Here is a 24,952-nt window from a genome sequence, read left to right as displayed (position 1 = left end):
ATCACAATTCACACTGAAACTGACACAAGGGTAAAAGCAGTGTGGGCCCTTTTCAGAATTATAAGTGTGAAATGTTGCTTTATCTGATATGCTGTTTTGGACAGCACACAAAAAGGTTTAGAAGCTTTCAAAGACTCACTCATCCGTGTGCTGGGACTAATCTTTACAAAGTGCTGAAAGACACCAGGAATTCAGTGCATTGTTGTGACTTTTTTTAGAATCCTATTATATTCAGTGCAGGTGACACAAGGACGTCATGTGTTTATGATGCAATAACTGTGTAGGCAGCGGATGTTTATAATGGGAGGTTCATACTTAAGTTCACCTCCTGTGACAAAAATAAACACAATGCATGTTTTTCATTAAAAGATAACCCTTAAAAACATCATGAGTCCAAATAAACAACCTTCATTCACTACACGTTTCTATGTCTGTTAGGCTATAAAAGTTGGTCATCTGCTCTCTTTTAATTACCTCGCTGTTGATTTATGTCAACACTTTCATTGACTCATGGTACAACCCAAGATGAGAATGCAGATTTTAGTGTAGTGGAGTGTATAATAGATTCTCACATATTATTTTAGAATTTTATGAGTGTGTGGAACAATGGAATCTTTCAGATGGAGTTTATCAGACACACAATCATTAGATCATGCCAGGAAATGGTCTCTGTCTGATCGAAAATACAAGTGAAAGAAAATGTCTTGTTGAAACATTCTTAATTTGTTGTGTTTCGGTAGTGACAAATTTGTGGAGAGGACAATATTCCAAAACTTTCTAAAAATACAACATGAGAATTAACTGCACAATTACTAGAAATGTGCACCTTAGATATTATACGATTTGCATGCACTTATTTTCAAGATGTTTGCAACTCTGACTTTGAACCAATTCTGTTCAATTCAAAGAAACTATCAGTATGATTTTAAGTGTTCATGAAAGATGAGACTAAAGTAGATCAGTGTCAGTGTATTCAGATGTTTTTCTAACATATAGCCTAAAATGTAATTAAAAACAGATCTTCTTATATAGGACATAATGCTTTAAACTTTTGCAAAGGTATGTTGTCTCAAAACACCTTGGTTTTGACTAAGGTGATATTGAGATGCAATATAAGGACAATAAATCACTGTTCACATATTTAAAGCCTGATTTATTATTTCATCACCATCTTAAGATGTTATATTAACTGTAAACAATGCACACAAATGCTTTGTAGTAAAACATTAAACACTTTTAACATAAGTATTCATGGTTATACAAATAAATACTAGATGAATACTATTTAGTGAGTCTGCATGAACAAACTGCTGATGGCCTTGTCAATAAATCCCAATCCCAAAAAAGGGTAAAGGGAAATGATACAGCTCAAAATACAAACTACCTCTGCATCGAAGTGATAACCGACTAAAGCAGGATAGCAGTGACATTGCCATGGTTTCATGTTTTGTTTTGTACCTCAGGATGTTGATCTTTTGTTGAGGCACTCCCTCAGTTCATAAAACATAAATCAGGAGTGGACTCTTATGATGTTGTTTTAGCAGTTGCCTTTAAAACATAAACACACACCAAAAGCCCAAAGGTGCTTTTGGTCACATCCTTGGGATTGGTAATTAATTATTGTTATCAAAAGATAATTTTGTATTGAATAGGACAGTTCAATCAAAAAAGAAACTTCTGTTGTCATTTTTCCCATCCTCATGTTATTCCAAACCTGACTTCTGTAGAACACCAAAGAATATATTTAGAAAAGTGTTTGTTCGTCTATACAGTAAAAGTCAATGTTTTTTGACCTCAATGACCTTCAAAATATGTTTTATGCTCTGCAGAAGAATAAAAAACTACTACATAGGGGTGAGTAAATGATAACAAAAAATTATTTTGGGTTGAACTAACGACAAGAAGTAAATCTCTCTGCACTTTAAATAGACTTATCTATCTCAATGGAAGATCACACAACAATTTCTAGAAAAACTAAAACACCTGCACAACATAATGTCAACAGTTAGACTGTAAATGGTAATTTCATTGTGTCACTCACCACTTCTATTTTCATTATTAAAAGTCTACATGAGAATGTTCAGGGAACCAAACCAGATCATCTGGTTTCACAGTTTGTGGAGTTGTTTTTCAGTTTTAAAAAAGTGTTTCCATGATGAGATGAATGACATCTGTAAACTTCCTGTGGCTAGAATGCCATCATACTCTGCATACTTATTGGCATGCTTGTCCTTTGGACATCGTCTTCAGGTGTTTTTTGTTTTGTAATTGACTGAGAGAAAGAGAGGCAGAGCAGCGAGATGGAGTCTCCTTCCTATACAAGATACTGTCCTTTATGCCTTCTTTGATGACCTAGATAATAACGATGATAAAGCATTTAAAAACTTGACTTGCATAAACAAGCCTAAACATGAAGCAAAAGAAACATTGAGAATTCAGAAACTGATTCAAACAAACCCACACAAAAATTATATCAGCTACACCTAATTGTAATACATTACAAACATTATTCTTTAAAATATTGTTTTCCATTGAAACTGTGAGAACAAAGTAGTACTGTCAATCTAATTTAAGTGGAATGCTAATATAAAAAACATATAAATCAAAAATTATCTGAGCTGAACTGACTTCTGTGTTGTTAAGCGTGTTGAATTCCATAAGATCATGTACAGCCTTGTTTGGAATACTGAAAACTGAAAGTTGAGTAGGGTGTCTCTGGGTCATCGAAGATGTCAAAGCCTGCAAATTCTCTCTCTTTGTCCATCTGATGTGGAACACCTTTAAAATACACCACACTTTTGTATTAAACATCTTATTAAAATGTCCAAATTAACTTTTCAAAGCATATAAGCTTCATAATATATAGAATCATGCCCACTTCATGCATTACATAAACAGGAATGTAAATCAACCAGCTCAATAAAGAGTCAAACACAATCCTCACTACACAAACAAATGTGCAAATCACAGCACAGTGTAAACCGATGAAGACGCACCAGAAAGAACAGAATTCCCTGAATTTGTCAGAATTGACTATAAATCTGCATATGCAGGGCTGACTTTTTCTTTAAAAAAGAATCCCTAAGTACACAGACACAAACACAAACAAAGAACACACACCTGGAGCTTTGAACTTCCTGAATTCAATATTGACCAGGACAAAATGGATAATAATAGGGCAGTTCTTTTCTCCTTGTTCGGGCTTAAATACATAACACTCCTTCATCCCCTCCTGATCAAACACCTTTGGGTCGATCTTGGGAAATGGAAGTTTGTTCATTTGTGCCCATTTCTCCGCTAGCAGAAGTTCCTACAAAGGAGCAATCATTTACAAAACCTATGTGGCATACATATTGTCTGTGCATGTACAAGGTTCTTTAAGCTACATAATTGATATACAGATAATTACTTGTGTTTTTTTCTTTCTTTGTTTATTATAATTGATCACACTAAATGAACATGTTGAATTGATTGATTAGCCCGAGTACTAAATGGAGGACTGGAGTTACTCGGTCAGGCAGAAAAGTCGAAGGACATCATGAGGCCAACACCTCTCTGAGATCTTAGAATCAGAGGATAAGGCAGGTTAAAGGTCAAGCTACTGTCCACCACATGAATTTTCTTGCTCTTTACGTCTAATGGCTCATAGATACAGTCAAACTCAAATAGGGCTGAAAGCAGCCAAAATTAGAAAAGAACAATAAGGCAAACCTTGATGACAATTAAGTAAACTTAAATGACCCTAACAAACATGAACCCTTAACTGTGACCGCGTCAACCTCATCCTCCATGGGACTGGCGGTCTCAGTGAAATGGGAACGTGGCACAGCATTGTTGAGGTTTAAGCCCAACATGAAGTTGTGGTCTTTTCCTGCTCTGCCTTCTCTGAGTCTCTGAAGAGAGAGCTAACCATGCGCTGCATCCAGCTGCCCTGATACTCGTCCTCTGCAGGTATAAGACAAAACCAAAATCATTATATTTAAGGATTTGCACAAATTTTTTGATGGAGTGCTGTGGGATCCAGAAAAAATAATAAGCTTATTGAAAAAATAAATAAATTTATAATACATACATGCATACATAAAATTATTCAATAAAAATAAATTTGACATTATTATTGTAATATTTTCCAAATAATATTTTATACATAAACTTTTTTTCCCTTAGTCTAAATTTATATGCAAATATGTCTTTATACATGCAAAAATGTACCTGCCTTTATATTTTAGAAAAAAGTTCCTAATTTTGGGGGTTTGTAGCATCAAAATGTTTGTGCTAAGCTACTTGCTGTGTACTTCACCTTTATGTGGGTCTTCATCATTATCTAGACTGTCATCTCCTACAATGTGTTGCAGTTTGATCTGTTCTGTGGAATAAATGTGCAAACAAGCATCAAAACCACACTGCAAACCTGCTCCCACAGATGTCTGCCTGAGAATATCACAGTCTCTCAGATCATCCCAGTATGAATGTGTGTGCCAGGATGTTTGTGACGGGGATTCACAACTTTTGCTTTATTTAAGCGCAAGTTCATTAGTAACCACACAATGGTGTTTTTATACCATCCTACCATCAGACATGCAAACACACAAGGCACCATCATTCTGCAACATGTTCTTCCTCTACTGCTACTCTGTCACAACATGAATATTATTAACACGTATACATACAAGGAAAGGAGATATGTAGAACTTTGTGGATTTACATTCTATACAAATCTGTGGAAATTTGTGTGGCATGCAGATGAAAACAGATGTGTTTTCATTAAAAAAATTGTAAAGGGCGATGTAAAACTGTTCTTGGATCTGTAAAAAAGCTGGTGATCGTACCTAGTTCTTCCTCCATGGTGCTGCCGTTGGGCACATCATTGAATCCCAAAATTCTGTTGAACAGGATGGAGGATGCCCCACACACCTTTGCAACATTTACAAACACACTGTATCCCACATACTTAAACATGATGTTATATTATTTGACCATATTTCATCCCAAAATCAAAAGTGTAAACATACAATTGAATTTATAAAAATTCAAATACTACCATGTTGCAAATGTACTTGACTGAATTAATAATATTTTCAATTCAATTCAAGTTTATTTGTATAGCGCTTTTTTACGATACAAATCATTACAAAGCAACTTTACAGAAAATTAAGTTTCTACAATATTTAGTAGTATCTTATCAGTGGTGATTGTCAGTTCATGTGCATATAGCAGAAATGTTCAGAAAAATCAATAAGAAGACGTAAACAAACAGACGATTAACACTATTAACAGCAATTATGCAATCAAACTTATAGCAAAATGTGGTAGTTCTGTATGTTGTCTCTGGGTTAGCATCATCTGAGGTCCTCTGAGGGGCTGGCATCATCTCTTCTCAGGTGTTCTGGATCCAGACTGGAGCTTGTGTAAATCCTAGTTACCACGGGATGTAAATCCCGTGGCAAAGCAGAGAAACAAATAGAGACATAATTAGCGTAGCTGCTGTTCCAGCCAAGTAAAATTAATTCGTTTAACCCAAGCTAAAGAATAATAATGCACATTTGATCAGATATAACTGCAGTCCAAAAATATGAGATGCATTATTTGAATGCTTGGCCAAAGAGGTGTGTTTTTTTATCTAGATTTAAACAGAGAGAGTGTGTCTGAGCCCCGAACATTATCAGGAAGGCTATTCCAGAGTTTGGGAGCCAAATGCGAAAAAGCTCTACCTCCTTTAGTGGACTTTGCTATCCTAGGTACTATCAAAAGTCCAGCGTTTTGTGACCTTAGGGATCGTGATGGGTTGTAGCGAGGTAGAAGACTAGTTAGGTACGCAGGAGCTAAGCCATTAAGGGCCTTATAAGTAAGTAATAATATTTTGTAACTGATACGGAACTTAATAGGTAGCCAGTGCAGAGACTGTAGTATTGGGGTAATATGATCATATTTTCTTGACCTGGTAAGGACTCTAGCCGCTGCATTTTGGACTACCTGTAGCTTGTTTATTGAGGATGCAGGACAACCACCTAGCAGTGCATTACAATAGTCCAGTCTAGAGGTCATGAATGCATGAACTAGCTTTTCTGCATCAGGAACAGGTAACATGTTTCGTAGCTTGGCAATGTTTCTAAGATGGAAGAATGCTGTTTTTGTAACATGGGAAATATGATTTTCAAAAGACAAGTTACTGTCTAATATAACACCCAGATATAATACAACAAAGAAATAAAAATAACAACCTACCAGTTGCAAATTGTAATCTACGAGATTCTGTGTAATGTTTTCTGGTCCAATAAGTAATATCTCTGTCTTATCTGAATTTAATAGGAGAAAATTATTGGTCATCCAATCTTTTACATTTTTAACACACTCTGTTAGCTTAGATAATTTAGAAGTTTCACCTGTCTTCTTGTTGAGATATATAGTTGAGTATCATCAGCATAACAGTGGAAACTAATCCCGTATTTTCTAATGATATTACCAAGGGGCAACATGTATATTGAAAATAGCAGAGGACCTAGGACAGATCCTTGTGGCACTCCATATTTTACTGGTGATAAATGAGATGACTCCCCATTTAGATAAACAAAGTGGTAGCGATCGGACAGGTAGGATCTAAACCATCTTAAAGCCTGCCCTTGGATACCTGTAAAGTTTTGTAATCTATCTATGAGTATGTCGTGATCTATGGTGTCAAACGCAGCACTAAGATCAAGTAAAACTAGCAATGAGATGCAGCCTTGGTCTGACGCAAGAAGCAAGTCATTTGTAATTTTAACAAGTGCAGTTTCTGTGCTATGATGGGGCCTGAAACCCGACTGAAATTCTTCATAGAGATCATTTTTTTGCAGGTAGGAGCACAATTGAGCAGACACAACTTTTTCTAAAATTTTAGACATAAATGGAAGATTTGAAATGGGTCTGTAATTTGCCAGTTCACTAGGATCTAGTTGTGGTTTCTTAATAAGAGGCTTAATAGCCGCCAGCTTGAATGGTTGTGGGACGTGACCTAAAGATAACGACGAGTTAATAATATTGAGAAGCGGTTTTTTTCTGCTACAGGTAACAACTCTTTCAGTAATTTAGTGGGTACAGGATCTAATAAACATGTTGTTGGTTTAGATGCAGAGATAAGTTTATTTAGCTCTTCCTGTCCTATAGTTGTAAAGCACTGCAGTTTATCTTTGGGTGCGATAGATAAACCTAAAGTATTAGACGCTGTAGAATCTACATTTGTTATCGTATTTCTGATGTTATCTATTTTATCAGTGAAGAAATTCATAAAGTCATTACTATTTAACTGTGAGGGAATATTTAGATCGGGTGGCGTCTGGTTATTTGTTAATCTAGCCACTGTGCTAAATAAAAACCTTGGGTTGTTTTGGTTGTTTTCTATGAGTTTGTGGATATGCTCGGCCCTGGCAGTTTTTAGAGCCTGTCTATAGCTGGACATACTGTTTTTCCACACAATTCTAAAAACTTCCAAGTTAGTTTTTCTCCATTTGCGCTCAAGACTACGAGTTTCTTTCTTGAGAGCGTGGGTATTACTGTTGTACCATGGCACAGTACGTTTTTCTCTAACCTTTTTCAATTTGATGGGGGCAACAGCTTCTAATGTATTAGAGAAGATAGTGCCCATATTGCCAGTCATTTTGTCTAGTTCATGTGTATTTATGGGTACACAGAGCAGTTGAGATAAATCAGGCAGGTTATTTGCGAATCGGTCTTTGGTGGCTGGAACAATAGTTCTGCCCGGACGATAACGCGAAGCTATATAGTTATTATTATTAATACGCAGAATGCAAGATACAAGGAAATGGTCAGTAACATCATCACTTTGAGGTACGATATCTATGTCAGTAATATCGATTCCATGCGATATAATTAAGTCTAGCGTATGATTAAAACGATGAGTGGGCCCTGTGACATTTTGCTTTACTCCAAAAACAGTTTAATAAGTTAGTAAACGCAAGTCCTAATGCATCATTTGTATTATCAATATGAATGTTAAAATCTCCGAAAATTAGCGCTTTATCAGCGGTAACCAACAGGTCTGAGAGGAAATCTCCAAATTCTTTTAGGAATTCTGTATATGGCCCTGGTGGTCTATACACAGTAGCCAGAGAAAGAGATACGATAGATTTATTTTGCATATCTGACAGTGTAACATTAAGCATAAGTATTTCAAATGATTTAAACCTGTATCCTGTTTTCTGGGTAACACTAAGAATATCACTATATATTGTTGCAACACCTCCCCCACGACCAGTCTGACGGGGCTCATGTTTATAACAGTAGTTTGATGGAGTAGACTCATTTAGACCAATATAATCATTTGGTTTTAGCCAGGTTTCAGTCAAGCAGAGTACATCAAAACTATTATCTGTGAACATTTCATTTACAATAACTGCTTTGGGTGTAAGTGATCTAATGTTTATGAGCCCAAACTTTAAAAATTTTTTTGTTCATTTATTTTACGTTTTTCAGGTTTAATCACGATAAGATTTTTTCTAGATCCTACATTAAATTTATATTTTGACCTCACTATTCGGGGAACAGACACAGTCTTAATAGATTGGACAGCGCAAGTACTTCTATTTAAGTGGGTAGAACAAAAGCCATCATAGCAGTTATTTGAGAATTGGCTTACTAGTCAAATGGAGCGTAGAGTCCTGGAGATGTTGTCCGAGAGCAGCTCCGCTCCGACTCTGCTGGGGTGCAGGCCATCAGTGCGAAAAAGCCTAGGTCGCTCCCAGAAAAGATTCCAATTATTAACAAAGAGCAAAAACTCTACTTAACACCACGACAACAACCATTCATTTAAAGCAAAAAGTCTACTGAACCTTTCGTGTCCTCGTCGATACGTGGGCAGCGGTCCTGACACGATGATCGTCGCCGCGGGCGTCGTGCTGCGAACCGTCTCGATCAGGCTCCTGAAGTCCCTCTTCAGGGTCTCCGTCTGACGTGGTGTCGTTAACCCCGGCGTGAAGCACGACCGCTCTGGGGCTCTCGTCGGCCTTCAGGATCGCGGGTATCTGCGCAGAAACATCGAGAACACGAGCACCAGGGAGACAGTGAGTGTGCACTTTACCTTCGGCTAACGTAGCACGGACGTGTCGGACGATGGAGTCTCCGACGATCACAGCGTCGCGTTCCGTCTCGCGGAGGGGAGAGAAGCGGTTCCGTGTGGAGATCTCGAAGACCGGAGGGGGAGAGGTCGTCGCCCGGGGCCTGGCTCGCGTCCTCCGCTGCGGATGCACCCAGGGTCCGTGGTTGTCCCGGCGCCGGCGTGAAGGACATCTGGGCAGATCGCGTCCTGGGTGCACCGGTCCTGTGCAGAGAAACACACGGGGTGGAGGTGGTGGGACTGTTAGCAGCGCGCTGTATACTTACCCTGGACTTGTGAGCGTCAGCCCGGGAGGTCTCCAGCGCGGCTCTCCGCTCTCTCAGCTGGGACTGCCTCTGCTCCAGGACCCGAATCTGCTTCTCCACGGCCTCCAGCTCGAGCTGCACCGAATGCAGCTCGAACGTGTCGTCACCTGCACTCAAAGGAAGACAAACATCCGCCATTAAAGCAAGTAACAGTGAGTAAAGCAATTGTAATGTGTGTGAATAGAGTATTAGCGATGCACGCGGGTTTAGCGACAACCACGCTGGTGATGCTAACGGGCTATAAGCTACTAGCGGACTCGGGAAATCAAAATAAAACTAGTGATAACAAGGCGTTCTGATTGTTTTTGTTGTAGAATACGATAGAGGATATATTCACACGTTATAGAAACGAAAATGATGGTGTATAATATAGATTTCAACAATAAAAAAATAGAAGATAGAGAATAACGTGACGGAACTAAAACAAAAAAAAAAATAGCATTACAAATGTACTTGACTGAATTAATAATAATAATAAATCATAATGATACTATAAAAATATATATAACAATAAACAAATACAAAAATTATAATGGTCCTAAGAATAGGCTACATTTTTAATTTTTTTCAAAACAATTTCTTGTTCGTATTTAGGATGAAATATGATCTAGTCTTTATTTTAAAATCTATTTAATATTTGTCTTTATTCTTCAAGGTTATGAAATTGTGAAATGAGACTTTTTGTTAAAGGTTATATAGAGTCTAAAACAGGAGAAAACAAATAAAATTGCAGATCTTCACGTCAGTGTTGTAAAAATAAACTTTAAATCTGCTGTGAAACTTTATCTAGGCAGTACACCTTTCAAAGAATGTTTCTTTACGGTCACAGTTACCGTCATACATTTTGAGTGTGTGTCACTGAATTACAACACAAATTTTTCTTGCATTGCAATACAGTAAGGATGAGATTATTGCAAATGACTGAACCAACACCCTTAAATCAGGTGATATTTTACTCTGACTGTGAAGATTCCAACTATATGGTGTCACTATTTCCATAAGAACACTTTCTTCTCATGATTCTCTGCTTACTACTAAGAGAAATCCAGAAAACAAAGACTCTGTACCCATAAGGAAGTGAAGAGGGTTCTCTTCATGTTTCTTGACCATGTTACCCCTGAAGAACTTGCTTCCAAAAAGGTTGGGGGTCATGAAGGTTCCATATTTAGCCATTCCGATCTCATACGGACTGCACTCCACCCAATCTGTCAGTTAAAACACACCAATCAAAACACAACCACAATAGAAATATATCCACAACCAACAGAAATCTGCAAAACATGCCCATGACAACAAATAAACAATAACAATTACACACATAAAAGGAGGTCTAATTCTATATATGTGAATTATAATTTTGGACAACAGACCAGCACTAAGTTCCAAGAAACATAATGACAAATTGCATATTTCAAATAGTTTCTGGCAATGTGCGAAAGCAGTGTTTAAGGTTATAGCTTCCTGAGAATGTTGATAATGCATGTCACTTTTGACGAAGGCAGATGCATGAATCAACTAAATGAAATGCTCAAAACAAGCTATTTTGTATGAGAGGACCTGAAGAAAATCGACTGATGCTTTTTCTGACAAAAATTATTAATCAAAGTTTGAGGTATTGACAGTTACCACAGTTTTAGTCTATTGTGGATGTAGGAGTGGTTCGGATGTCTTTCTCTCTCCTAGCATTATTTTTGTACCTCAATGACACGTGAGGTGAGGGTGATTCCCTTGAGTGTCTCAGTGTATGAATAGTTGCATTCATTCAGCTGCATTTATCAGTCCCTCTAGGATTTCCCGGAACTTTTTTCAGATTTTGGCAGCCTAAAATGACTGATTTTGCTGCGGCTTTTCTCAAAATTTGCATTTCTTGTTGTTTTGCAGTGGAAATATACCACAGACAACATTCTTCTAACACTGTAATGACTTTTCTGACTTCGAGAACCATTGTAGGGCTCCAGACTAACATTTGAGGACACCAGCACTAGTGCCATTAAATTCTACAGAAGGTGGCACCAACACCTGACAGTAAAGCACTCACCCCAATTGCACATCTCGGAGATGTCTATTTGATGTCTGCATTTACGTATGCAAGATGTATTTTTAAGATTGCATGCACATCTGCAACACGTCTCTAAGATGTTTCCTGTCAGATGTCAAATAGGCATTTATAGAATGCATGTAAAACTACTTCTGAGATGTTTATCAGATTACACAGCAGATTTTTCCCAGATCTTTAGCAGAAGTTTTACAGATGTACTTGTGCTGTCTAAGTAGTTGAGATGCAGATAAAATTAACTTTTATTGCTGTTATTCGTAATGTCTAAATATAATTTAATAAATACAAAAAATATATATATTAGGGAGTGGAAATGGCTAATAAGCCTATATAAGTACTTCTCTGCAGCCATCTACTAGTGGTAATTTAATGTCTTTTTTATTTTTAAATAAGTGTTTGCTTTCCTACATCGTGAAACATTTAGTTTCATAAATGGGGGCAATACTTAAATTCGGTAATACTTAAAGCTTTGAAGTACTGGGAAAAGTTCCCCCGAATTTGAATGCTTCTCACAAGATTTCACAGAGACGTTAATGATTCTGCAGTGAATTGGAATACTTTCTTCACTGTATCTCCCAACACTGTGTATAACAGTGTCATGTGATCGAGATCAGCCCGTGGCTCCAGCCCGAGCAGATAAAGGTCTGCGCTGTGTAGGCCAAACGAGTAGCATGGATTCGTTTCTGCTTTTGGTTCGTTTGTCCAATGTAACTCTTGTAAATCGTTCATAATGAGAACATAAGGCTGTTCATTCCAATTTTGGAACTGGGAAACAACCTTTCTATGTCTGAATGCGTGTTGCGATGGTGTCATGGGAGATTTGGGAAGCCCAAAAACTGCTGAAAACCTGCGGCAATTAAGAAAATTTGCGAGCTCTTGCGAAAATTGCAGTTTGCTTGATTTTGCGATAAATTCAGGGTTCGCAGAATCGCAAAATCTTGGAGGGACTGATTTATACCAGCTGCACTGATGCATGCATATACCAAAAACAAAATACCTGTGATAGATGTGATGTCTGAAAAAAACTGCTAATAATAAAGTGGTCTATTTATGTTCTGTTAAAACAGCCATGAGCATTAAAATTGACTTACTTGTGATGTAAATCTGTTCTTAGTTAAGATGAATTTATTTACTTAAGGTCTATAGAACATTTTTCCATTCTTTACTTCTCAAACCAGAAAGAGCTGGCAACAGCTCACGAGGCATGGCCTGTTCAGTCATTTGCAACAAGATTAGGAGAATGTCTCTGGTCTATATTCAATTACAGACTTACAGACAAACCTTTAAACAACTAAAATGTTTGGCACTTCAGGGCTTTCTTGGAGCTTTAGAAGAACAATACAAGTATTCTTTGAACTAAAAAACATTTTACATACTTACTCACATTCTTATGCTAATTTGCTGACGCAGTTGGGTTCTCCCCAGGCAGTTCAACAAGTCAGACTACAGTACTATAAATGGCATCCCCCTTCATTCATTCAGTAAGCACACTAACAACAATGTAGCTGATAATGGTCTTTGTATATTTCCAAGGTATAGTATTACCCTACACAATTAGTTGGCATAATGGAAATGGATTTTTGACATCATAAAGAAAATAATAACCCATCCTTGAAATTATAATCGCAGACATTTTGACACAAATATGCAAACAGATACTAAATAAGAAATTTTAAAATACATGTTAAAATTGTTATAATATGATTAGCGATGAAGAATTTGCATTAAGAAAATCCCTTATTTAATTGATCAATAGAGTTTAAAAAAGCACAGAAAAGTAAACCCCTTTTACCTGCAAACTTAAGCTCAGAGACATCTGGTTTTACATGCAAGCAGGCGAACAAGGGTAGAGGAGCCTGAGCTTCATTTGTCTTTTCCTGCAACTCACTCAACTTGGTGTCCATCCTCTATTGAGAAAGCAGAAGGAGAAATGGAGCCTTTGTATCGCCAGATGAGCATTGTGTATTTCTGAATAAGTGGAATGCAAGAACAAAGGAACCCCCTCAAAACATCAGATACGTACAGAGGGAATGAGTGTCTCGCCTATCAACATCCTGAAGATATCTGTAAAGGTAACAGGCTGCCCTATCGCCTTCTTGCTCCACAGGGCATGTACGTAGTTAGTGATGTGTTTAGGAAGTACTCATCATAGAGGGTTACTGTTCACACGATTCATTAGCTCCTGGTTGATCTGCTCCGGACACTTGTGGGAAGTGGGAAGTGGGAAACTGTGGGTGGGAGTACAAAGTTGACATGTACCTGTGAGCATTTATTTGATAATGCAATCACTGGAACCTGCATGCAAGTAAACACAAATATTAGTAACAAAGTAGAATGCTACCAAAATACTAACAATGGGATAGTGAGTTAAAAAAAAAAAAAAAATCATTATTATTTTCTGCAAAGAGTGTCCTCAAACGATCTAGGATTAATTTTCTTGGATTTCAGTAATTTATGCTGCATTCAGATCATTGCAGAGTTACGGAAAATACAAAACTTGTCTAAAGTTAATTCAAAAGTAATCAAAATGTTTTAATGTGAAGTTAAATTACGTCACTTCTGCATGCCCTTGGAAAGTCAGTTATAGATCTGATTATGAATGATTTATACATGCATTCTTTTCCTTTTTTCCACACTTTTTTACATTTTTAATTAAAATAAATTTTAACTTAACGTTTCTATGCTAACATTTCTAACTTCAATGTAACTGTATTGACTAAGTGATCGGTCTCATTCCATTTAAAGGATTAGTTCACTTGCAGAATAACAATTTCCTGATAGTTTCCTCACCCCCATGTCATCCAAGATGTTCATGTCTTTCTTTCTTCAGTCAAAAAGAAATTAAAGTTCCCCTTCTAGGGAGCTTGCGCTGCATCTTCTAGTGGAGAGGCTCTCTTTTGGGATATTGGTACATAACGTAGTTTGGAACATAGTTGAGGACCGCTGTATTACAAGCTTGATTATGAGGGGAATGTCCCTTCCTTTGTTCAGCCAGATGGGTTTAGGAGCCTGCCTCCCCAGGTCTCTGGGTATTTTTATTGGGTGGTCCCTATGAATCCGGCATATTAAGTTTGGGCTGAGTAGACTGTTCCCCCCTTTAGGGATTTAAATGATCTGCCCCTGCTCAGAGTGTAGCTGTCTGTGTATAGTTATGCTCCAGCTCAAGCTTACTTTGCTCTGGTGTTCTAAGGGCAGCTGTGTTATAGCCTGGCTTCTATGACTAGGTTGGGATTCCCTTGGCACAAGCTCTCTCTCAAGTAAGCACTGAATCCTTGCCTAGGAATCTGCTTTTCAAGGATCCCTGCGTTCCAGCTCAGTGACTGCTCCTCTTGTTAGGGTATTTAAATAGTTGTCTCCAAGAGCCCCTCCCCTAGACTGTGCTGTCTCCCCTGTTTGAGTTTTAATAGATGGCCCACTCTCGTGGTCTGGGCAATCTTCAGCCTTATCCAAGGGAACTACTATTCGAGAATAGCTGTGCTCCAGCTTGGTGACTACTCCCCTTACTAGGGTATTTAAGTAGTGATCTCCTTGAGACCTTCAGCCTAGACTGTGCTGTCTCCCATGTCAGGGTTGTAAGAAGATAGCCCACTCAAAGAAGTTTCACTTTTGTTATTTCCCGCCTAAGGTTCATTTATTTAGTCACTGACTGATTATGAAATCATCCTGTAATGCACAAGCCCTATGAGTTCTGACATGTCTTAACTAACATTTCCTCTTTAGATTTGAATTATGTCCATTTTCACATTGAGCCAATACTGAATCAGTAAAGGCATAAAAAATGTGCCAAAGAAAACAGAAACTTGATAATGAAGGGAGCCTGAAGCCATTCAAAAAACAAAACCATTAAAGCTATTTCATTAAAAGCTTTAATGCTCAAATATTTATTTATTTTTTTCACAGCTACTTGATGTTGCCAAATTTCTTATCTGGTAGAAGATGACTTTCCTCAAGTTATGTAGAAATCTGAGCTGTTCGAGGGACTTCTGCATCAGCAGCACAACTCAACTGTCCATTTTCGTTTTGTATTATGTCATGCATGTCTTGGCTTTCTGCTGTTTGATTTTATTAGGTGTTTCTATGTGCATGACAGTGTGGTGACATCTGCATCAAACATGTACTGTTCTGTCTGTCATGCAACACACCCCTCTGGCTCACAAGAACAAAGGCTGTGACAAAGAACATCATCACAGTAAACCAGAATCAGTCTAATTCCAAATATGAGACTTCATGACCAGTGGAGGAAGCAGTCAATGAATGAGTGGTATTCAGATCTCACACATGATCAAAATTCTGATTTTGCTAAGAAAAGATTAATGTAGCTAATTGAAGAAGGGCAGTTCTCAAGACTGAAGATTTGATACAGATCGATCATCTGTCAACAGTGCCGTTATATGGCCTATCTATCACAAAAGGCCGGCAGGCTGCAGCTGTCCTGTAGTTGAACTTCAAAGTCCTATGAACGGAGATGTGCTTTTTACATTTAAAAAGCGTATTCTGAAACAAATGGAAACTTTTTAAAACATGCAGTTGCCCTTAGACTGTCAGTAGGTTACACTTACAGAGCTGATGTTTCCCCTGAGCTTCGCACCGCTATTTTCACGTGACGTGATGCTATATGAACGAATGCTTACCTGCAGTAAACAACTAACAGACTTGAGTAATTATCCTTCATCTTACCCTGGGCTGAGGTGCACACCAAGGCAGAAATCTAGGGGGGAAAAAAACAGTCGTCTTCAATGCAGAGAGTGAGCTTCTCAGACTATCATTAATCCCTTGTCCTGCTTTGTGTGCATTGCTTTTCATATTGCTGACAGATTACACTTTACTTGACTCTAGAGTAAATATGTTATGCGGGCTATAAAAAGCACTATTATAAAGCACTATAATGCTTTATTATACGGATTAAAAAAGGTACAGAGGCAAGTGTCTTTTTTTCTATATGTTTAAAATGTTTTTCTTTATGTTTAACAGTCATAACGAAAGATTGACGTTTTCCAGAGGTAACAGTCAACAGAGATGAAGTAAACAGGTTTGTCTTGATAGCGGGCCTACTGTACGGGTGAGGCATTCATTTCTGCCACAAGGTGGCAGCTCCTTATGCAATATGAACTTGAACAGGTGTTCGCAAAAAACGAGGATGATAAAAGATTAATGACAAAAAAAAAATCTAATCTTTAAAAAGGCTCGTTTAAAGCACATATTTTACGTTTATATAAATGTAATTGTGTATTCATGTTGGTTTCAAATATTTTTATTGCATTAAATGATGCATGATTATTTATTATGGATTGAATGTTTAAAATAGTATTGCTTACTTATCATTAAACAGTATTGCTTTTGTGTTTTAAGAAGTAATAAAAAAGTGTACACACAAAAATAGAAAGAAAATTGACTTGAATTAATATATATATATATATATATATATATATATATATATATATATATATATATTTTTTTTTTTTTTTTTTTTTTACAATATATTTTCTGTTTGATCCGGAGAAAAAATCCGTAGGCAAAACCAATCAATAATGTGATCACTTAGCAGAGGGTGTATCAAAGTATTATTATTATTATTATTAGCCTATAGTTTATTAGAAACAATTTTCTTTTGCTTCCTATTGGTAAGTGACAAAAATAATACAATGACAAGACATAGCCTAAATAAACTATGAGTCTATTATCTTATCTTCTGACAGCCTTCGGGATATTAGGCTAGTTTATGACATCCGATAATCAGTAGGTGCCTTATATTAACAAACGATTATATCATTGTCTATCCTCTTGCACTGCTTAGACGCGAGAAAGATGAGTCATGTTGGAACTCATTTCAAGCGAGAGTCGAGCGTGTTGCGTCACTCCGCTGCTCTTATAAGTGCGCCTCTCTTACTCGAAAGTTAATTCATTCTCTGATCTGAACTGGCGAGGAACGACCCAATACATCTACTATACGCCACTGGAATGAATAGTTTGGTATTATTTATTCTTTTGCACCTGGGGTTCATGGTTTGCCAAGGAGGTAAGTCATATCATCATTTATACGTTTTCGTATTCACATCTATTTAGATTCTTTAGTATTATCAAAATTATGTAAATAAAGCTGTCTAAAAAAAAATCTATATTTTTGGTAATGCAGCCAACCCCTGTTGCTCTCAGCCATGTCAGAATCGAGGTGTCTGTACGGCATTGGGCTCAGACTCGTATGAGTGTGACTGTACACGCACTGGATATTACGGTCAAAACTGCACAACACGTAAGTGTAAACTGTATACTAATGGAAAAGAATTAGCTTGCTGTTCTCTGTCAATACCTGACTAACCTTTTACTTTGATGTTGTTTTTACAGCTGAGTTTCTCACATGGGTGAAAGTTTCTCTGAAGCCTTCTCCCAACACGGTGCATTATATTCTCACACACTTCAAAAGCTTGTGGAATATTGTCAACAATGTGTCGTTTTTGAGAAACGGCATAATGAGATACGTGCTAACATGTAAGTTGTTATAGGCGGTTGCTTTTCTTTCCTGAAATATTATTAACTCATACGCTTTTAAATAATTTTATTTAAAAATGTAACTTTAAAAGTCTCTTTACAGCAATAATGTAAATTATAACTTATGACTTAAATTTTTTTTTCCTCCTAAACCAGCTCGTGCCCATCTGATTGATAGCCCCCCTATATTCAATGCTGACTATGGTTACAAAAGCTGGGAAGCCTACTCAAATCTCTCCTACTACACTCGCACACTGCCTCCTGTCCCGCACGATTGCCCAACACCAATGGGAGTCGCAGGTGAGCCTCTTTGTTCTCAGACCTGTTTTCTCACATTTCTTACCATTCAGATTTCTGGCATCATAGCTAGACAGGAAGCTTGCGGACGCAACCTGCCTGCTTGCATGCCTTGGGTGTGTGGACGAAAAAAGCTTATAAATATAAGATGTTCTTATTGCTGAGAGATTCATCTCCATTAAGTCATTGAGGCACAGAATGCTTAAACTCCTGGTTTATTGCAACAGATTTGGGTTGGTGTTTAACACTCATAATTGGAGAGTTAAATGTCTTTAACTTTTGATGAAATTTTCTTTCGTTTTACCAGGAAAGAAAGAGCTGCCAGACGTGAAGCTTCTGGCTGAGAAGCTGCTTATCAGGAGGAAGTTCATCCCAGACCCTCAACGCACCAGTCTTATGTTCGCTTTCTTTGCCCAACATTTTACACACCAGTTCTTCAAAACAGACATGAAGAAAGGTCCAGCCTTCACAAGTAATCTGAATCACGGGGTGTGTATCTCATAGATAGGACATTTTGTAAGTGACATCAACTTGTTAACGGTCCTTTCACATTCACTGTAGCATCTGACTGACTGCCTGATGTTTTTAGGTTGACTTGGGACACATATACGGACAGGACCTTGAACGCCAACACAAGCTGAGACTTTTCAAGGATGGCAAGATGAGATATCAGGTAAGGAATTTCTCCACCCCAAAATTAACTAAAATAACCTCCAGTTCACTGAACTGCAAGTTAACTCATCCTCCCTTCCCATTAGGCAACTTTGCTATTTTTACTGCCTTATTACTTACTGATTTTTCATGTTCCTCTTTCATATTGCAAGCACACTTGTCTGAAAGTTCATGTTCATTGCCTTAACCAGGTTCTAGATGGTGAGGTTTATCCTCCGACAGTCACTGAGGTTCAAGTAGCCATGCACTACCCTCCTCACATACCTGAGTCTCGTCGCTTTGCCGTTGGTCACGAAGCCTTTGGACTGGTTCCCGGACTCATGATGTATGCCACCATCTGGCTGCGTGAACACAACCGAGTGTGTGATATACTAAAGCAGGAGCATCCTGACTGGGATGACGAGAGGCTGTTTCAGACCGCACGGCTTATCCTTATTGGTGAGTGTCCCGTAGCAAAATGAAATTTAGATTGGTTACAAGTGGAGAACCAGAATGGGTTCATGCATGGATTAATAGTTGTACCTCAAAATACAATTACAAGAACTCTCATGGTTCTAACCTTTGTATATTCTGAATCTATAGGCGAGACGATCAAAATTGTCATTGAAGATTATGTGCAACATCTCAGTGGATACCACTTTAAGCTCAAGTTTGATCCTGAACTTCTCTTCAACGAGCGTTTCCAGTACCAGAACAGGATCTCTTCTGAGTTCAACACTCTTTACCACTGGCACCCCCTTATGCCTGATGAATTTCACATCCAGGATGAAGTCTACAATTATAAGCAGTTTCTCTTCAACACATCTATACTGACAGACTATGGCGTCAACAGCTTGGTTGAGTCCTTCACCAAACAAATTGCTGGAAGGGTAAGCGTTTTCTAAGACAAGAAAAATACGTTTGGTTTGACTTGTTTTGCATTAGCCTGTTGTGGATACTGTTGCAAGGTACCGCCCTTGGTGAGGGTTTGGTGAATTATAAATCTTGTCTTTTACTTCAGGTGGCTGGAGGGCGTAATGTTGCACCAGCTGTGTTAAAGGTGGCCATGAAGTCAATTGAAGACAGCAGGCAAATGCGCTACCAATCTATCAATGCCTACAGGAAACGCTTCAACATGAAGCCATACAAATCCTTTGAAGAAATGACAGGTGAGGGTTAACATATTTCCATTTATCAGGTCTGAACATGGATGTTTTCTACAATATCACATGTAAACTTTACCTAAGTCCACCAGTATTTTAAAAGCATACCCTGCAGATTTTCTGTTTTCAACAATCTGAGTTGACTGGGCTTGTATTATGTTTTAGGAGAAAAGGAGATGGCTGCTGAACTTGAAGAGATGTATGGGGATGTGGATGCTGTGGAGCTTTATGCTGGGCTGCTGGTTGAGAAGCCCAGGCTCAACGCCATCTTTGGGGAGACCATGGTGGAAATGGGTGCCCCCTACTCCCTCAAAGGACTTATGGGAAATCCCATCTGTTCCCCCGAGTACTGGAAACCGAGCACCTTTGGTGGGAAAGTGGGCTTTGAGATTGTCAATACTGCCTCTCTGCAGAAATTGGTTTGCAATAATGTGAAAGGGCCCTGCCCTATGGCGTCCTTCTATGTGCCTAATGTAAAAGATTCAGTACCAACCACCATTAATGCAAGTACTTCCCACTCGGATCAAAATGTCAACCCAACAGTTTTACTGAAAGAACGGACATCTGAACTCTGATAGATGTAATCTGTAAGAAAGTTATGTATTATTTATTTATTTATAGGTTATTTATTTAATTTATCGTACTGAGAAAATTATCTGTCAATTCATATTTTTGTAGTTTTGAATAGTTTTTGTACAAATCTGATGCTTTATTTTTAACTATTTATTAAATATGTACATAGTATGTATTGTAAAAAAATGTTTACATTAGACTACAGATTTTAGCACTGCTATAATGCTGAAAAGTTTGTCATGATTTTACTTGAATCACGTTTCTAGTCGTTTACAATGTTAAAATGGTTTAACTTGTGTTGTTTGTTTACGTCTACCTTTTTAATCTTTCTAATGAAACATCTCAAGATCTCAGAATACTAAACAAAAATTTTCTTTCTAACGAAATATCTCACACACTGTTTTGTCTTTGTGAACACTTGTTTTATCTAAAAAAGTATTTATATTTTCTTTTTTTACTTGAAATATGACCTTTTTAAATAATAAACCACAATAAGTCTAATGTTTACCTTGTTTATGTGTGCATTCTTTATGCCCCTTTTTTATTAAAAAAAAAGAAAAAGATATGTAATAACTATCCATCAAGATACATTATCCTATTTTATTTGGTTTAAATTGTGAGCACATAAAACATAAAAATGAAAATATTCACACAAATTCCAAGGCAATAAATACAATCTTCATGATGACAGATGATATTATTGTTAGTCTAGGGATGTTTTATTGCTTGAAGTGATATCTTCACACAGAAATGTGTTAGAGCCAACATGTAGAAACAAAATGTAGGTGCTGACTTGTTCAAACTGTGAAAAATGCAAATATCTTGAGTGTATTACAACATAGTCCAAATTCAAAGTGATTTGCAAGTCAGATGCAATTATTTACAATGAATTTATACTTAAATAATTTCTCAATTGATTTCATTTGAGCGAATAAAGATTTCAGTACTGGCTGTTGTCAGACTCCTTAAACATACAAAAATCTCATTGGATTATTACAATTAATGACACAAAGACTGTTTTTTTGTAAATCAGTTGGAACAAACCTCACTACAGCAAAAGATAAATAGATTGATAGATGAATTTTACAAGAGCAGGCCTACTTAATAAAGCCCATTATTTTCTAAAATATATCCATAAAACAACCAGATAATACAACCAGGTAATGCAAATTCACTTACAAACAGCAAATGTTAAAACAACAAAAAATAATGGTAAAATTAAAAATCAAAATGTGTAAAACATGACTAATACGATAATTTCCGCAGATTTTCAGCAACACTATGGGATAACAGTTTGGTTTAATTTGTGATATTCATGATCTATTTATGATGAACATAAACAGGAACATTTTAGGAGATAATCAATACTTTACAGAGTTCTGTGCTTTAGTAAGTGCCCCCCTCCAGCCCTTTTCACATTGTTTCTTCAGCTGTAGATGTCAGGTCTCATAAAACCGAACCACTGACCACATCAAAGTAAAGAGATGCATCGCAAAAATCAGGGCCATGAGTAAAGCTTTTGACGAGAAGCGTCAGATTAGTCCCTGTAATTGTGCAAGTGATTAGGACTTTGCATTTGTGCTTCTGGTCATCAATGACCCTGCAGGGGCTCTGATTTTCTAAAGCTTTACTGTATAAGCTCCAACTAGCTCACTTCTGCGGGTGGACTAAAAGACAGTCTTCCTTTCTCTGTGATAAATTGGCATGAAATTGGCACCGTGAGCCAGAAGGGGAGATTGCAGAGCGCATGTTTCCATTGCCTCAGCACACACTGTCTCCTCAGTGACTGATAGTGTACGCAGGCTTTTTTTTTTTTTGTCAGGCCAGGGGACGTGCCGCCGGGAAAGCCTGCGTGGCTGTGAGCCTGAAGAGGAGATACGTGCCATCTGACAAGTGATGAAAATAAGGGGCAGTTGAACTCGATCCCTGGTCACTTTCCAGTGTGAGAACTTGGCAGAGAGAAATAGATTCAATGGAAAAAGCACTGTTCAACAATCATTTTAACATTGAATACAATTACACTGAAAAAATGTTTGTGCAGAAACCATTTCCACTCAAAAATTGCTAGTAAATTTCACCTAAATATATAAAAATATATTTAGATTTTTATAGAAATAGATTTTTTTCTTAAATATATCTATGCACGTGTGTGTATTTGTGACACAGTACACATATATTATGTAAACACAAACATTTATCTGATGCGATTAATCACGATTAATTGTTCCACAGCCCTATATATGTATGTGTGTGTGTGTGTGTGTGTGTGTGTGTGTGTGTTAAATATCGCAGTTATTATCGTGATTACAGGCCTACTTATTTGCTGGGTTTACAAAAGTAAAGCTGACACTTTATTTTTACTTCAGGCTTTCGGAAACAAATTTTGCATCATTCCAAATGCAGTCATCTTTAGGCTATATGTGGTGATCATGATATTTGAAAACACTCACTCTGCTCTGCCTGGTCCGCGCCAGTCGATACGCACCGTTGAACTGGCGCTTGCGGGTGAGCGTGGGAAAGAAACAGAAGTCTGTTGTCTTGTCAGAAGTCAGTACCATCAGAATAGTTTTGAAACTGTAATTTTGATGTTAAAAGCTTAAATACAATTGTTTTAAATTATGACAGAAATTAATCTTGTTATTATAATTTTAGTAGGCTATGCATACACCTTAGCAAAAAGGAATGTAAAAGTAGACAAACATATTTGGGGAAAACTATAAATCTGTCATCACATGTCATTATGTGTTTCATGGCAGCATTTGACACATTCCAGGAGCCAGGAGCAAGATGACAGAGCGATAACTTATCAATACTGAAACTACACTGTGCCACACTGTCTGCGGCCCTCCATTTATTGTTGTAAATATTCTCAGACCATAAAAGGAGAGACAAATGTAGCTCATCATGTCAGATGATAATGTTTGTCTTTTGCTGTTTTGAATTTGGAATATCTCTGTTTACAAATGGAAACGACAGTAAAGAATAGGAACTTCCCTGTATGCCTGTGTTTATAGGAGAGTGGTTGTGTATCTGCACATGGCTATCTCCCAAACTATAAATGAAGTTGTATTCTTTGAAGGAAGAAGGAAAAAAAATTCAGTTATTCAGGCAACCTGAGCCACACAGGCCCACCTGTGCCTTACAGAAGAATTCAGTGTAATTTTACAGAAAGATGAATAATGTACATTTGATGTCCAGATGAAGCTTGTTTCACCCATGGAGAAAAAATTGAAAAAGGCAAAAGTGAGACTTTTTTTATCTCACAGTTAATGTCCTGCAAATTCTGACTGTTTTTTTTTTTTTTTTTTTTTTTTGGAAACAAGCTTCCTAACTCACAATTACTGGGTGTAAACTTAGAATTACAAGAAAACAATCAGAATTGAGTCTTTATACGCTTCCGGAAACAAGCTTCCTTAGTTTTATTAGCACAAGTATTTTGCTCAGTTAATTTCCTGTTTCCTACAAACTTAGTACAACTAAAGAAGTCAAAGTTGTGTACAACAGGAAGTTGGCATTCAGTAAGTGTCTTATAGTACATGACTCAGACTCAGAATGTTAATCTGAAACAAGCTTCAAATAGCACTGCAATTGAAATCTGATTAACACTTTGAGTCAGAAACTGCAGGAATAAGGATATTGAAGTCAGACAGGGAAAAACCAGCCAAAAAAAAAAAAAACCTTGAATGAGATGAGGGGTTCCTTAGTAAAAAGGTCTTCCTTCATTCCTAGTTGAACACTGTTTTCCATGCAAGTTGTGATTTCATATGCCATAAGTCATTTGAAGACTTTCTGGTCATAAAGTCCATGTAGCTTTTTACGTATGACATCCGGACAATTAGCATCGTGACCCCCTCTCCCCAGTTTAACACTAAGTTCATCCACAACCATATAAGACTACTGATGGACCTCTCCATTCAAAATTTCCTGCTAGACCAACTGGTCGGTGTCTAATTTTAGACCAGGCAGTCTTTGTATAACATCAGTAGAGGAACCACTTTTCCCATTTGTATCAACATCCACTTTACGTCACATCACACATCATTACTTTCCAGCTGTTGTTGGCTAACTACATGATGCCAGTAATATTAGAAAGGCCTGTAGCACAATTAATGAATCTATTAAGACTCTCGGGTTTAACTTAAAGATGTTAATGTTTGTTATTTTACAACATCTAGGTACTCTACTGGTATTGTTAATGTTATTCTTCTTAGCCAAGTGCACCAGAAATATATTAATAGTATGAAAGAGAAATGTCACAATGGCTTGGTTGCAAGAAGGCTACAATGTGAAGGCAGAATTGTCTTACTTGTCT

General features: G+C 37.3%; 2 protein-coding genes and 1 pseudogene across 2 annotated transcripts; 1 reads left to right on the top strand and 2 right to left on the bottom strand.

Annotated features, from left to right (window-relative positions):
• Nucleotides 1-1,132: 1,132 nt before the first annotated feature.
• LOC109112760 lies at nt 1,133-4,959 on the bottom strand (annotated as a pseudogene).
• Nucleotides 4,960-10,266: 5,307 nt separating this feature from the next.
• LOC122134430 (cytosolic phospholipase A2-like) lies at nt 10,267-13,751 on the bottom strand. The gene is made up of 2 exons (XM_042746661.1): nt 13,263-13,751; nt 10,267-10,619 (listed from the first exon to the last, which is right to left on the bottom strand). The coding sequence occupies exons 1-2, from the start codon at nt 13,372-13,374 to the stop codon at nt 10,429-10,431; spliced, it is 303 nt and encodes a 100-aa protein (XP_042602595.1). The 5' UTR covers nt 13,375-13,751; the 3' UTR covers nt 10,267-10,428.
• A 3,577-nt stretch (nt 13,752-17,328) lies between these two features.
• LOC109081129 (prostaglandin G/H synthase 2-like) lies at nt 17,329-21,141 on the top strand. The gene is made up of 10 exons (XM_042746659.1): nt 17,329-17,486; nt 17,604-17,720; nt 17,813-17,956; nt 18,113-18,256; nt 18,561-18,742; nt 18,843-18,926; nt 19,117-19,363; nt 19,508-19,794; nt 19,926-20,073; nt 20,233-21,141. The coding sequence occupies exons 1-10, from the start codon at nt 17,429-17,431 to the stop codon at nt 20,640-20,642; spliced, it is 1,821 nt and encodes a 606-aa protein (XP_042602593.1). The 5' UTR covers nt 17,329-17,428; the 3' UTR covers nt 20,643-21,141.
• Nucleotides 21,142-24,952: the final 3,811 nt, after the last annotated feature.

The sequence above is a fragment of the Cyprinus carpio genome, chromosome B20 (assembly GCF_018340385.1).
Source record: "Cyprinus carpio isolate SPL01 chromosome B20, ASM1834038v1, whole genome shotgun sequence".
NCBI lineage: Eukaryota > Metazoa > Chordata > Actinopteri > Cypriniformes > Cyprinidae > Cyprinus > Cyprinus carpio.
The sequence above is the reverse complement of the archived record's forward strand: the minus strand, read 5'-3'. Positions and strand labels throughout refer to the sequence as shown.